Source organism: Taudactylus pleione, unplaced genomic scaffold (assembly GCF_031769625.1).
Source record: "Taudactylus pleione unplaced genomic scaffold, aTauple2 ptg001107l, whole genome shotgun sequence".
NCBI classification, from domain to species: Eukaryota; Metazoa; Chordata; class Amphibia; order Anura; family Myobatrachidae; genus Taudactylus; species Taudactylus pleione.
The window spans coordinates 657,501-673,412 of NW_028285508.1; the positions used below are offsets into that span (position 1 = coordinate 657,501).

Genomic DNA, 15,912 nt, shown 5'->3' on the forward strand with positions numbered 1-15,912 from the left:
CATGCACACGGTCTATAGATCTACAGTAAAAAGGTAGACAATGTCTAGATAGACAACAGATCTTAGACAGGCAATAGGTCGACATGGACAATAGGTGGACACACTAAAGGCAGACATGTTAGAATGTCGACAGGTACGAATGGTCGACAGGGTCAAAAGGTCAACATGAGAATGGTCGACACTTTTTTTTTTTTTTTTAGGGTTAGGCACTTACCGTAGGGTTAGGGTTAGGCACTAGAAGGGACAGTGAGGGTCAGGCACTAGAAGGGATGGTTAGGGTGAAGATTAGGGTTAGATAACAAAAAAAACTCCAAAAAAAAACGTGTCGTCCATATGCAGGTCGACCAGATGCATGTCGACCTTTTGACCCTGTCAGCCATTTGTACCTGTCGACCTTCATACATGTCTACCATAAGTGTGTCAACCTATTGTCCTTGTCTGGGAAGCAGTCGGGAAGCCGATGGACGGAACCCCGACCGTCGGCTTCCCGAGTGTCTAATCCAGGCAAGGGCTAAATAACAGGCTTCGAAATCCCGACGCCTGTCATTTTACCTACGCCGGGACCCTGACACCCGGCTTACCGATTGAAGGTAAGCCGGGCAGTCGCAGGGGTGGGTGGGGGAGGGTTAGGTTTAGGGTTCCCGGGAGGGGACTTAGGGTTAGGCACCCCCCCGGGACTTTAGGGTTAGGCTAGGGGAAGGGAGGGCTAGGGGAAGCGGTATGATTTACCGCCGGACCCCTGCCCGGCGGTTGGAATCCCGACACCAGGAGGCCGGCAGAGGAGGAAATCCCGATCGTCGAAAGTAAGTATATACTAACCCATTTCTGAACCCCTAACCCCCCTTTAGGGCGCCTAACCCTAACCTTCCCCCAAAGTGCCTAACCCTAACCCCCCCTTCCCCTAGCCTAACCCTAAACTCCCGGGGGGGGGGAATGCCTAACCCAAAGTCCCCCCGGGAGCCCTGAACCTAACCCCCCCCCCTGCGCGCGGCTGTCCGCTATCGGCATCATTTTGATCGTGATGCTGGGCGCCGGTCTCCCGGCGTCGGTAAAATGACAGGTGTACACATCCAGTGATTGGAGTACATGGTTCATATGTCATACAAGAATGTATTAAAACCATACAGCAACTCATAATAAGATTACTGTAGATATTTTACAAGATATGCTTTAGAAAATGTCAATAGTAAATGTTTGTGAATGAATGAAATCCATGTAGGGAGATGAACTCTTGCATGACAAGCGGCTATAACTGCAGTGGAGATGTGCTATGTGATACCAGGCCACTGTGATAAAGTGTAACATACCGCCACAGTGTGACAGCCGCGCAGGGATCAATGGCTTCTTTCACATGAGCCGCGGTTTATTTGTTACAGTGAAATATTTAAAGAGGAAAAGTAATATAGGAAATCTAATGCATTGGTTACACTCTTCTGCCAGAACGCGGTGAGAAACCAGAGTCGTGTGACCAGGTCACTTCTAGGTTTGGCCACATGGGAAGAGATTGAGCCGCAACGGGCTCAGGACGAGCAGCCGGAATCTCTGCAGCCTGTTAGGGGGATGAAGGTGCCTGCACACACAGGACAACTGCAGTCTCCCTCCCCCATGTGTTACACAATGCCCAGTAACAAATCGTTTGGGATAGAACCAATATCTGGCTCTGCGGGTGCTTGGGGCAACACTCAATGTTATCTGGCATTTACTCTTTATTGGTTGTGATATAGCAGAGTGAGACCAGTTGTAGAAGCGACATTCCCCCTCCCAAAATACTTAGCATACTCCCATAAAGACAGTGTAAATGCATTTGTCATACATACCAGTGAGGATGGGCAACCGCTGGTTATGGTCACCGATGTATAACCTTCCCTGTCTGATTATGACACAAAGCAGCCGCTGTGTTTACCTTGAATCCCAACGATCCGTCTTGGGGTCAAACTTGTACGTTGGGATAAAACTGATGGTGCCCTCCGTAAAATCAGAGAAGACGTTTTTCAGATCCCTCTGGATATTTAGCTACAGGGAACATGCAGTCACGTGATTAGTGACCGGATAGGAATCTGTGGCGTACCAGTAATGGAAAGCGTGTATCGTTTTGTAATGCTGACAAGAACGTACCTGATCGAACTTCAGGAGGGTGCTGATGTCATTTCTCCCAATCAGGTTTTTGACTTCGGTGGCATCGTATTTGCAGAGTCTGTAGTTCAAGTCTCCCAACCATATGACGGCGCTGCAGAGAGGGGAATGTATAGGACACGGATTTCAGAAATAACAGGATTTTGGTACTTACCGATAAATCCCTTTCTCCGATTCCACAGGGGACACTGGAGTTCAAGACAGTGGGGTATAGACGGTGGTAGAGCAGAGCCTGGCACTTTAAATAATTCTGAAGTGTGACTGGCTCCTCCCCCTCTATGCCCCATCAGCCCCAGTTTTAAGAACTGAGCCCGAGAGGAGACGGTAGACAACAGGAAAATGAGGAGAAGGAGAAGACCACAGAACGGAACAATACTGACTGAAGGAGAACAGAGGAACCCACTGCAGGGAACACATGCAGTCACACAACTAGATAAGGACCCAACAAAACGGCAGGAACGCAGCGCTGGGCGGGCGTCCAGTGTCCCCTGTGGAATCGGAGAAAGGGATTTATCGGTAAGTACCAAAATCCTGTTTTCTCCTTCATCCACTAGGGGACACTGGAGTTCAAGACAGTGGGGACGTCCCAAAGCCAACCTCCCGGGTGGGAAGCGCGGAGAACCTGCCGACCTTTCGGCCAACCGAAACAGGGACAGCCCAAGACTGGAGGCATGTCGTAGAGCCAGGAGACAATCAGAGCTCCTTGCTGAACAGTCACAGACATTCCACAACTTACAGCGTAAATTCAATGGAATACGGCTAGAGAGTAGCCGCAGATGAGAAGCATCAGAACACCGTAAGCTCAGCCAAAAACAGACCAAGCAAGACCGCTGGGAGCAGAAAACCCCAACTAGAATCCATAGAATGGCAGTAACATGAGAACAAAACTTGAGAAAACCGTACCAGCGACAACTACAGGAAGCTGCAACAGTCTCAGACAGCAGAATCCCAGCACTGCGGGACATCAATCATATAGATAAAAGTATAATGATACCAATATACAGAGATGGAGCTGAACCCGTCCACAGACTCTTAACCAAGCAAACAAGAAGGCAAGAGTCACGACCTAACAGTCGCCCTGAACCATTCTCGAGGTCCAACTATAACTACTAAAGGGTTATTAACCAGTGGAAGGTTTAGACCATAGAAGTTGGCGATCCCACTGGGCATGAGGCGGATACGAGAGGATTGAGACTACAATTCCTTCCAGTGGGCAGACGGCATTACCACCCCTCCTGTCAAACAGCAGACAACTTCCTACATGATGGTAGAGTGTAATCAGTACCAACTACTGGCCTCAACATAGTATGAAAACACCCAGGATACCCTTAGCAGAAAAAAAAACACAGATGCCACCTCCACCCAGGGAGAGTTACCAATATAGGGAAGTATCCCATCCGCAAGGCTAAAGCACTAGGACAACTATGAAGTACCTGTCAGTGTGCTGAATTTATCAACAGATATTGAACAGGAAACTAACCAGGCCCTCTGTATGGAACATAGAGACTGTCACACTTTATAGTAAAGATGTGCATTAGCCCATAGATGCGCTTCAGTCCATAAACCCAACAGATTCCAGTAGAATAGGGTCACAAATCTCAATGTTACAACTATGCACCTACACACCAGGAAAGCTCTAAAGTGTACAGCCAACTGATTTAAAAGAACTGAAGGCTGCTAGGACAGCAGCTAGGGTTGCGTAAGAGAGAATAACAGCTATGTCAGGATGCATGAAAAGGAAGCATCTTCCGAGGCATTAGTGGGGTAAGCCCGCTTACCTGTGAGCGACCAGAAGCCCTCTGGACGCTATGTAGAATGTCACTGACCTTATTCATCTCACAGCAACCCACCACGACAGGTACAGAGAGTAGCCTCAGTGGGCAAAGATCAATGCTCTACAGCACGGACTTCAGTCTGGAGATGCTGCAGAAGAAAATACTGTAGAAACTAGCAAATTGTTAGTGGAGACAAGAAGGCCGTACAACAGGACGCTATACCTGAGCCTGTATCCATATAGAGATTACACATACCCCAAAAACGGTCTGCTAGTGTATCCTTACATTAACACTTATAATGGTGAAGTGTGTATTACGCCCACAATCTGATACAACCCAGGCCAGACCCTGCCTATATCGGCGGGTGGCCCTAGGCCTCATGTAAATTAACTAAATAAGCCATGAGGATGGAATAGATCCAGGATTCTCTATGTACTGATAGGAAATGTACCCAAGGGACCATCAGATACCCATTTTATTGAGATATGCGACAAGACAATAATATAAAGTACCAGAATCTATGCTGGGAAAGGTACCTGTACATAGACATAGAATGCTTTAATTATCCCAAGTAAGAAGAGATATATATATATGTAGTGATAACGCCAGTCAGGGCCAAAAACAGATTTCTCCAATTATTAGGAAAATTCATACAAGGAACGGGAATATATCAGTATATATACACATACACACACACATAAACATAGCTGCATGAAAAGACAAACTCTTTGAAAGGAAGAGTTAGTACCGACATAGTAAGTCACTTGTCAAACTCCTGCACCAGGAGATCAGCACGCTACATACATATACATATATACACACACACACACACACACATATATATCCCACAACAGGAGATCAGCATGCTATATCTATATATACACACACTGCATTCCTAGTGTCTTACAAGTTGGTTACTAAGTGCGCCCTAGAGTGTAGTTGTAATTAATAGGTCCCCCGAAGTGGACGCCGTAGATATAGACTGATGGAAACAGGACTATAACCTGAGGCGGGTGTAAGTACATATCCTTATATACATGTGTGGACATACAGGAAGGCCCCAGGACATGTATAGAGTCCATACTAGAAGCAATGCCGTAGGAGCCTCTGACTATCCTATGTAAGCTGCAGAACATGACTCTGTTATATACATACATATTATATGGTGGCTCTATAGACTAGACAGCTTCTGGTAAACCCTGGCAGCTTTCCAGACGTGGAATAATATGTACCTTAATGATTGTGGAAGTATAGGCATACCTACACATATCCATAATTATATACATATACACACACACCACCCAATCCCTAGGGAGAGATGGTGTAGGCGGAGTTATAGAACAAACTACCGGATCAGGAGAGTCCAGCCTCTCATCGCAGCATCCTCTTTAAATATGCTAGGTATCAGACATAAAACTGAGAAGAACATATCCTACCCCTGCTTTAATGGTAAGGATAAGAAGCAATATATATATATACATATATTATATACACATATACATATATATATATATATATATATATATATAACACATATACATACACACATATACACACATACACACACAAATCCCCACATGCCTACGCGTACCTACATACAAGATTAGTAGGTGACGATGTAATTTGAAAAATATAACAAGGGCAATAGTTAGAGCCATGGAAGGAACTGAGCCCCAGGTCTTAACGCCGGGTTTAGTATAAAATACAAGTATATACATACATGTGGCTTACCTCCACGCAGGGAGACTGCTCATGTGCCGCGTGTGGCCGTCATTCTGCTACGGCGTTGGGGCAGGAAATGTTAGCAACGTACTATCCCAGACTGATTGCGATCCTGGGACCCTTCCGTTACCGATGTACTCGCCTTATCAGGTGTGCCCCAGATGATGGAAATCAAAAGATGACCTCAGTGATGCGAGACAGCAATGCCAACCACCACAACGGCCATATGTTACTACTTCGTGTTGTGTGTGCTGCCGAAGGGAATAAATAAGATATAAATCCATATAGATTCATACCTTCTAAGGTAAGCACCGAAGGCTGTTGAGATTTAACATATGTGCATGAGAAGAGTACGGCTCATTGGTAAGGTGAGCCAATGTGAGGCATAAGCCTGAGGATGGGACGCACCCTTTTTGTAACCTTGAGTTAAAGATATTCAATAACCGTAATTTCTGGCAGCAGCCAGAACAGTGGCCCCGACTATGCATACCATACACATTTAGGCAGAGTGATCTCTGGCAGCTATAGATGCAAGAAACACACTGCATTATTCTGTTACACATCAAGCATATTTGCCCCAGATGTTCAATGTAATAAGCCTGCCGCACCTGGTATACCCAGGCGGTCTCCCATCCAAGTACTACCCAGGCCTGGCGCTGCTTAGCGTCCAAGATCAGACGAGATCGGGCGTGTGGCCATAGGCGCTGATAGATATGTGGTGGGCAAAGTGGCATGGACACAACCTCTATATTAGGCTGTGGCATGTTCCTCCCTGTGCTTCATTTTTTTTTTTTAAATATAATATTAAACCAGTACACTGCCCAGTTCCGTAGGGGAACTACCGACGTGCAATATAACAGAGATGAGGCAGAGCCAGATCTATATAAAGACTGCAGGTTAAATTACAAACTCCACAGTTGTGTCGTTAAACCTAATAAGACCAGTGCTGTAGGTTTAAGTAAAGAAAAAAACGGGAGAGGCCATATGCAAGCACAGGGAGAACATACAAACTCCCAACAGCTAGGGCCGTTCTGGGAATAAAACCCACAACCCTTTTAAGGGTTGCACCCCCCACAGAACTCCAGAGTGAGGATGCAGGAGATGCTGGCAATAAGCCCCAGCTCCTTTTAAGGCAGGTGCATATGCTGTTTTAAAATACTCGCTGGAGGTAATGGCGGCATCTGTGCACGCCAGCATGGACTAGACTCCGCCCCTTATCAATAAGCGGGCGGGGCGCAAACAATGGCTGGTATAGCAGCGCGAGTGGGGGAGCGGGAACGTAATAGCCAGCACCGGTGCATCTTCATACAAGCACCGGCGCCGCAACCAGCATCCGAGAGCGCTGAATAACAGCCTCGCTCTCCGGCGGCTGTGTGCAGAAGCCAGCGCTTCTACAAGCACCAGCGCGGCAGGGAACAGCCGCTCTGAGCAGCTTCCTAAGCCCCGCCATGCGGCCAATTGTAGGCAGCGCCGATGCAATCTTCATACAAGCACCGGCGCCGCAACCAGCAGCCGAGAGCGCTGTGAATAACAGTCGCTCTCCGGCGGCTGTGCTCCTCCCCCTGCAGAAGCCAGCGCCAGTGCTTCTTCAAGCACCAGCGCGGCAGGGAACAGCCGCGCTGCTGCGCAATGTAGACTCCCTTATGGGAGCAGCGGGACCCGTGGGGATAGAGAAGAGGGAGGATTCGGCTCTCGTGAGAGCTGACAAACAGAGCGCTGTCAGCTCTATTAAGTCAGACAGCGCTCAGTAGCAGGATATCAGGGCTCGCTGCTAGGCAGCAACATTACAGACTGTCTGAACAGTCTCCCTGTACATGAATCCGCGCTCTATGCGCGGTAGCTCTGCCCCTTGTAATAACGCTAGCGGCGTTTTAACAGGATTCCAGGAGGGGTTATACTACAGCGTATACCACCTGAGCCTGGGAGGGGGCAGAGGGGCCGCAGATTAAACTCCGTTCCCCATAAGGGGAACAGAGCTATACTTACCAGCTGCTGGCATCAGGGCTGCGACTAGGCATTCGGAAGCACGGACACAGCCTCTATATTAAGCTGTGGCGTGTCCTCCCTGAGCTACTGCCAGGGTGCCTTGGACTCCGACACACACTCTTATTTAGTGGTGGCGGGTCTCCTGATGCCTCCATGTAGCAGGCTGACAGACGCAGCACTCTGTCAGCCTGTCCTCAATGCTTTGTGAAAGCTAGAAATTAAAATAAAGTTGAAATAAAAGAAAAAATACTAAGTGTGGGCTGGAGCTCAGCCCTATGTGACCGGCTCTCTCGGGCACATTCTAAAAACTGGGGCTGATGGGGCATAGAGGGGGAGGAGCCAGTCACACTTCAGAATTATTTAAAGTGCCAGGCTCTGCTCTACCACCGTCTATACCCCACTGTCTTGAACTCCAGTGTCCCCTAGTGGATGAAAGAGAAATATATATTCCATACCAATCCTGGCAACATTACAACACGCCATTTACACATGAAAGCAAACTGTACACAACACAAACTACATAACACAAAACCGGAGAGGAGATAAATCGCTCCACTCGTAGCTTTTAGGAGTACAATAACACCAAGCACACAGCTATGTACCAAGTATTCTTAGTGCGGATAAGCTCCTGAAACACTCTGTATTTCTTAATGTTACTCATTACACTTTCATATAGGCCACAACTTGTACTTTGGGGTTAGTGGCACAAATAGCAGAAATAAGCAGTACCTGAACGGAAATGGGACAGATGCTTTCATTAGTCAATCTTACAAGGGACTAATCACAGGTGTGCAGGGTATCCACTACAAGATCTGAAAATGACTGCACGATTACGACATTGTAATCGTTCAGTCGTTTGTCAGTCGTGTGATGAGCCTGCACTGAACGAGCAGACGTTTAGCGCGGGGTCATCAATCATCTGGAAACATGCTCAACCTGCCGATATCGTCAGGTTGAGCAGCATGTTGGAAAGATGATAGATGTCTAAACGACCAGCGGGCACGCGCATCGCTGGTCCTTTTAGACACTTTTGCAAACGACTGAACGATCGAACAATCGTTATCATTCAACTTAATCGCCTAGGGGATACCCTCCTTTACAGTAACATGCGCAGGATCGCCCTACCTGTGGTGCTTCAGGTGTTGTGGAACTACAGGAGGGAAAGCAGGCGCTGTAGGACCACAATAGTTGTATAGACACCGGTTGGGTAACACTCCATGTACGGTTATGTGACATAATAAGGACTCACTCGTGTTTCATGATGTTTAAGGTTGGAATATTTCGTTCCTGGAGGAAGAAGTTTAGTCGTGCACAAATATCCTTGTAGTCTTGGTTCCGCCTCTCAAAATCTTCCACGTGAGCAGCCAAGTGCGAGTTCACAAAACAGAAGGACGTGTTGTGGAAGACAAAGCGGACGGCCACCCCTCCCTTGTTACCCTAAAGGAGGAGACCACGAAAGTCACATACTGGCTTTTATCACACGTTCATTGCTTGATCCTGCATAAGCTCAGGATGTGACTGCAACCAATGTCTATGTCATGTATTTTAGGTTGGCCCAAACAATACAATATTTGGATACATGTACCCCCCCCTAATTCTATAACCTCAGTAAAATGTCAGTTTAACAGAGGATGTACTTGTGTAAGTACAACTCTAAGGGGTAAATTCACTAAAGTGACAGTTTTTAGAAGCGAGTTTTAAAAGTGATGTTGCCCATAGCAACCAAATCAGATTCTACTTAACATTTAACTAGCACCTTCTAGAAGATAATAGCTAGAATCTGATTGGTTGCTATGGGCAACATCTCCACTTCTAAAACTCACTTCTAAAAACTCTCACTTTAGTAAATTTACCCCCAACAATTGTTGCCTTATCAGAGCAGGATGCTGGACGATCTAATGGTAATACTGTCAGTAAGAAGGTCCAGGCTACGTATTACAGTATCCTCCAGGTAAAGTAGGGGCTGTGCCCCTTTTGTCACGTAACAGTTAGTGGATAGGGTTAAGCAGCAGCGAGCATTAGGAAGGCGTTCAGGATTGCTGAGGACTACTTACCATTTTCCCCATGATCCCAGTTCCCACAGAATCAGATACAACCTCCTGGATATGTTTGACATGTTCCTTCTTGGCAAACACTAGCAGCATCATGCCCACAAGCCTGATCAAGCGGATCTAGAAGGCAGAATGTACACAATGTTTCATTATGAAAAGACAGATTGACGGGAGAGAATGTTTTGTCTATGAGGATACAGAGGACGGGCATAAACCCTAGGCTTCATCGCAGACAACTAGTAACGACCACCAATGATGCCGCATTGCGTAATGGGCAGGGTCAAAGAATTTGTACAGTATTCGTTATGTTATTATATTACCTGTAATCTGACAATATCTCACTCTTACCGATCCTGTATACTGGCCCCCTGTATCCCTACAGGGATCCTGCACAGCAGTCAGTCTCTTCCTGTATTTATGCCATACGTTCTGCCCTCAAAAATAGAGCCAGTATTTCAGCCTGTCGATGTATCGGGCTGGCGGATGTCCACAATGTGTGGTCATCCAAGAGACCGGCCCCCATGGACTGCGCCATAGGCTCTTTCTGAGTGCTGAAAATCCAGTTCATATTACACGGCGCTATACAGACAATACTAGTGGAGCTTGCAATCTATATTCTCTACACACATACAGCCTAGACCACAGGTTCTCAAACTCGGTCCTCAGGACTCCAAACAGTGCATGTTTTCCAGGTCTCCTCACAGAATCACACGTGAAATAATTAGATCACCTGTGGATCTTTTAAAATGTGTGAGTAACGAATACACCTGTGCACCTGCTGGGTGACCTGCAAAATGTAAACTGCGTGGGGTCAGAGTTTGAGAACCATTGGCCTAGACGTTATTTTTTATTTTTTTGTCAGAAGCCATTTACTATACAAGTATTGTTTTTGGATTGCGTGAAGAAACCCGAGTACTCAGGAGAAAAAACACAAACACCAGGAGAACATACAAACACCACACAGATATGATACTAGTTGGAACCCTTCACCCCACTGCTGTGAGACAGCAAAAGTAACCATTGCGTCACCTTGCTGCCTGTGTTAGCTACAGTAAGAACCTGAGGCAATAAATGGGCAGATAACTGCAGCCTCCATGTACAGTGATACAGTATGTACTCTTGCCCCACGCACACGCTTATCAGCGAATCACGCTTTTCTTGGCAGGAGAGTGTTTTGGCTGCTAGATGCAGCAATTTGAGGTCAATTTAACATAAACTGGCAGACAAAAGTATTGCTTGTCCAACAATATTCTAATTATAATGTAGATAAAATATCAATGCGTCACAACCTTTACCTACAGATTACAGATAAAAATATCTGATTACGCAAACGTTGAATACAAATGATGACATGCATCTCAGATGGCAAGAAAATAAAAATCCCAAGTACAAATCGGTGGTTATAAAAGATTTGCATAGCATATGTTGCATGTATTAAGTAGTGAATATTTTCAATGGTTACACTATTATTTGCATTGCTAAAACCACAGCAATCTAGGTCGTGTACCACTTGACAATACCTACGAAACAAGCAATACCGGAGGAACGCGCCAGTAAGCAGCTTCTGACTAAGAATTCACAGCAGGACGTTGTGGAGAAGGATACCGGTATTGTGGGCTACTTGTGCTGTGAGAATGGAGATAATCCATGACTGGCACTCTCCAGATGTCTCCTCATACACCTAGTCATAACCCGCTATGTGGCGAGACACGCCTGGCGTTGGAGAGCCGCCTGGTCCCATGCAACTCACACACAGATATACAAGTGTCGCATATCGAATGAATCAGTGCAGTCTCTTGGTGCGCCCCAGTCACATTGAGAATAAGACGCATTTTTAGCCGAAAAAGATGTAAAAAAGATGCTTTGGCGCAAACAGACTCATTCTGGACCTGGCGCATTGGGGGGAGGCCGGAAGCTGTTTGGTGTGATTGCAGCAGCAATGTATGAGGACACACATGTATTTGTTGTACTCCAGAAATTATTTTGACTTAGTGTGTCTAAGAGAGGAATAAGGACTAATTTGTTCTCTGCTCAGCAGGGGGCTGTTTCATAATTTATTACTGGACTATTTTAGAGAACTCCGTGATTGGTTAAAAGTGACCTATACGCTGTCTTAAGGCTTTAGGTATCCATGATTACACTGCTGTGTGAACTATATTATCCATTCACTACTACTGTATAATGAGAGGAGACAGTCAAGAATTTGAAATAGGTGATACATATACAGATGTGTCCACATACATCTTACAGATGGGTCCACATGCATCTAGTCTCCTTGCGTGTTAAACTGCCCTTCTAGCCGCGGCATGACTCAGTAGCGCCTAGTGTTTTTTTAGGCGTCTTTTTACCTTCAAATGTGTCTTTTTCGCGCAACGATGTGAATAGGTAGCACAAGCAGCTTCTGCTGATTAAAATGATATGCAGCATGCCTATGTTCTGTGAGCCAGTGCGGGTGTATCTGCATGCTAAACACTACGCTACAGTGTTACAGCCGCTGACACTGTAACGTAGCATTTTGCATGCAGATACACCCGCACTGGCTCACAGAACATAGGCATGCTGCATATCATTTTAATCAGCAGAAGCTGCTTGTGCTACCTATTCCTATTCCGAGCTCGGCGCTACCGAGTCACACTGAGCTTCCGTGTTATCTGTGGCGTGACTTGTAGCGCACCAAGGACAGATGTATGTGGGCACATCTGTAGCTCCGTTCGCTACAAGTTGCGTTAAACATAAAGCGCGAGCGCCGTGCAACTCGCCAGCAACAATTGTCTTTTCGTGCGACTTTTTACCTTCAAATGCGGTTTATTCGCAAAGCACAGCATTTGTGTGTGTGCGCGCGTGTGTTTAAATATGTACAAATGTGTCCTTTGATAGTGTGGCTTCAGGCGAACCAAATAGCCTTCTCGGGATGCCAGGTCCCGTGCGACCCGGCCGCACTGAGCACCTTTTTTTGTGCACGCAAACTGCATAATTAAATTAAATGCATAATTCAAACAACTGGAAGCGACAAAACTGCATTGATATCGTACACTGACCACTGTGGTGTGCGACATTTGTACATCTGTGTGCGAAGGAATCTAAAACTGTGTGATAAGGGCTCCGGGTGTGAACAGCCGCGTCTTTTCCTCACGCCGAATTCCATCATGTTTCAATCTGCGACTTTGAAAGTGTGTAAAACCAATTCCTGTGAGATTAATGTCGCAGTCCAGTGTCTGATACACGGCGATCGGATTTTCGCTGAATTGGCAATGCGTCCAAAATGCAACATTTTAAAGATTAATACGGTACACTACTCAGTCGCACCTAGTGTCTCGCACCGAAATACTGACAGGAGAATTCTGACCGCTGGCCTCCGGAAGGTGAGTATCGGGGGATTAGGGTTAGGTACTAGGGGGGAGGGATAAGTTTAGGGTACGGCGAGGGGGACGTTAGGGTTTAGACACTCGGCTCAGGGGGGGGGGGATCTCATACTCAACGCGAATGAGGACACATATGTATCATTGATCTCCCAGACCCATCATCTAAAAAATGATTGGTTCTATGACCAACTCTCTCAGGAGTCAGAATCAAATGTTCCTTAACTCACTTTTATATACTTGGCTTTCAGGTGGAGACTCTTTTCTACGGCCTCCAGCCACTCCTGCTCCTTTCCTGAATCAAAGTAGAAGAAAGCTTCTGTACTGAGGTCCAGCTCCTGGAAACTGGAAGAGAAGACAACAGTGAGGGGTGTCCTGGAGCTGAACAGAGACTCTCACTGTATTACCACGTTCCCCCCAGTGGTCATGGGCACCCCTTCTCCTGTGCCCCCCACAGCCACAGCACTGAGGACAACTAGATCATACAGAGAGAGAACACACACAGCCCAAGAATCTTAATGGGAGAAGTTTCTGTACAACGTCCTAGAGAAGCAGTCAGGTTATTCTGCCCGGATAATATGTCATCAGGATTAGTTTAGAGAGAGTCAGACAAATCTGCAGCACGATTTCCAGAAGTGAAACCATCTCCTCTCCAAAGTAAATATTTGTATAGTCTATAGACACACTATGTAAGTGTGATGAGGAAATGCCAAGTGTTATCCACGCTAACTAGAGGATAGATTAGAAATCCAGTTTATGGTCATGGGACATACAGTCAAAGACTCCTTTGTGTGCAAAGTAAGAGAGACAAAGGAGGGAGGGAGGGAGGGGAAGAAGTTGTCGGATAACCAAAGTTTTTCTCTTCATCTTGCACGCAGCACGGTCCTGACGATTACCTCTCTGCCTTGTATTAACCATGGTATAAAAGGAAGTTTGTTCAGTACCTTGTACACTGCATGACAGCTACATTTTTCTAGTAGCAAATATAAATATGTACTCGGCTTGTAAAATGACAGAGGCCTATTGGTTGGTACCTTATCTCTCCAAGGGTTGATACATCTCTCCAAATGGGGGAGATGTACTAAGCTCTGAAAAGTGATAAACTGGAGAGTGATAAACGACCAGCCACTCAGCTCCCAACTGTCATGTCACAGGCTGTGTTTCAAAAATGACAGTTGGGAGCTGATTGGCTGGTGGTTTATCACTCTCTTGTTTATCACTTTTCAGAGCTTAGTACATCTAGCCCAATGTGCCTTTAGTTCACCCTCTAGAACAGGGATGGGGAACCTCAGGCCCAGGGGCCGTATAAGGCCTGCGGAATCATTTGGTCTGGCCCTCTTTCTGCTAGCCTCATCTGGCCTAGAATGGCACCCTGCAGCCATAATCTATGCATCGGTGCCGCCTGGAGCATCCTTAGAACGTTTCAGACGGTCACATTGCTGCCCTTACAGCTCCCCGGAGCATCCTCAGGATGTTTCAGACGGTCACATTGCTGCCCTTACAGCTCCCCAAGCTCTCATGGGCAGAGCCCTCCGCACTGTATCTCACATATTTTTAACTTGCAGTTGCTTGTTCATGCTCTACCTCTGTACTGTGCATTTATTACTTGTGCTGTCACACCCCACCTATGTACAGCAGTGCCGACAACTTGTGGTGCCTTCAAATAAAATGGAAGAGAGCACAGTAACAGCTACAACATGGGAGAGGAATAGCGAGAAATGACCCAGCTGGAGGACACGAGAGTAGTAAACATAACATGAGAGGTTTGCAAAGCTTATAAGGATTGTGCACCCTCAGACAACTTTCATTTAAATTTGTATATGGCCTCATACAATGCTAATAACAATGCTTAAAGCTATGGGTATATTGCAGTTTACTTTCCAAAGGTCTTTATCTATTCCAGTAGTTTATTTTTGTTGTCCTTAGGCTGGGTACACACGCGACGATATGTCATCCGATCCGGCGGACCGGAGCCTCATATCGGGTACATCGTCTAGCGCAGTGTTGGCTAACCTTGACACTCCAGCTGTTATGGAACTACATAACCCAGCATGCACTGCTACAGTTTTGCTATTAGGGCATGCTAAAACTGTGGCAGGGCATGCTGGGATATATAGTTCCACAACAGCTGGAGTGTCAAGGTTAGCCAACACTGGTCTAGCGTGTACCCATGGTATGCGCCCTCCCGCGGGTTGTTAGCGGCTTCGCCAGTTGGCCCTATTGCAGGGCCGACGGGGGATGTCGCCATCGATGCCATGCTGCAGAATGCAGTGTGTATGCACTTGCCACATGCAGGGACCAGGCGCCGGCGACGTCGTGTGCTGGGTACACCTGGTGTAGTGTGTACCCAGCATTAGATACCAACCAAATAAGCTCTGCACATTAAAGACGCCGTGTCCGCAGAGCAGTTCCTTGGCATATACGAGACCTTTAGCTGATAGAGGAGTTTGACATATTAAGAGTAAAAGCTAAATAAACCCAAAACAAAAATTTATATACTTTTTAAAAATCGCTCAAATGTGGAATATAATTTCCAAATCCTCTTTATTGAAAACACTGAGAAGATGATGATATTGTACCTCTGGTCTCGGCTGTTTGATCTATTATATGCTAATCGAGCAGTGAATCTCTGGCGCAAGACTCTCTCACACACGTCAGCTAAGTATATTCAATATAGTGCGAAAAGCTTAAACTCCAGGCATTTCATTTGCTGTGAAAGGCCCCACCCCCTGTTTTAATCTACCAATCCACAGAGTGCATTTGTGCAGAGCAAGTAGGCAAAGTGAGAGAAAGCATGGTGGACCTGTTTAGTTACATGTAGCCATTCTGTATAGTATTCAGCTCCACAGTACAATATATATTCATAGGAAATCATGGCTTTGCTTG

General features: G+C 46.3%; 1 protein-coding gene across 4 annotated transcripts in view; it reads right to left on the minus strand.

Annotated features, from left to right (window-relative positions):
• The window catches only part of OCRL (OCRL inositol polyphosphate-5-phosphatase), a 94,035-nt gene that overhangs the window by 52,585 nt on the left and 25,538 nt on the right, over positions 1 to 15,912 (minus strand). For all 4 annotated transcript variants that reach the window (XM_088461825.1, XM_088461827.1, XM_088461826.1 and 1 more), the window contains 5 exons: positions 13,257 to 13,371; positions 9,671 to 9,787; positions 8,866 to 9,053; positions 2,116 to 2,227; positions 1,904 to 2,013 (listed from right to left, as the gene is read on the minus strand). In XM_088461825.1, the coding sequence (XP_088317951.1) occupies positions 1,904 to 2,013; positions 2,116 to 2,227; positions 8,866 to 9,053; positions 9,671 to 9,787; positions 13,257 to 13,371 (642 nt within the window). The remainder of the gene's footprint in view (positions 1 to 1,903; positions 2,014 to 2,115; positions 2,228 to 8,865; positions 9,054 to 9,670; positions 9,788 to 13,256; positions 13,372 to 15,912) is intronic.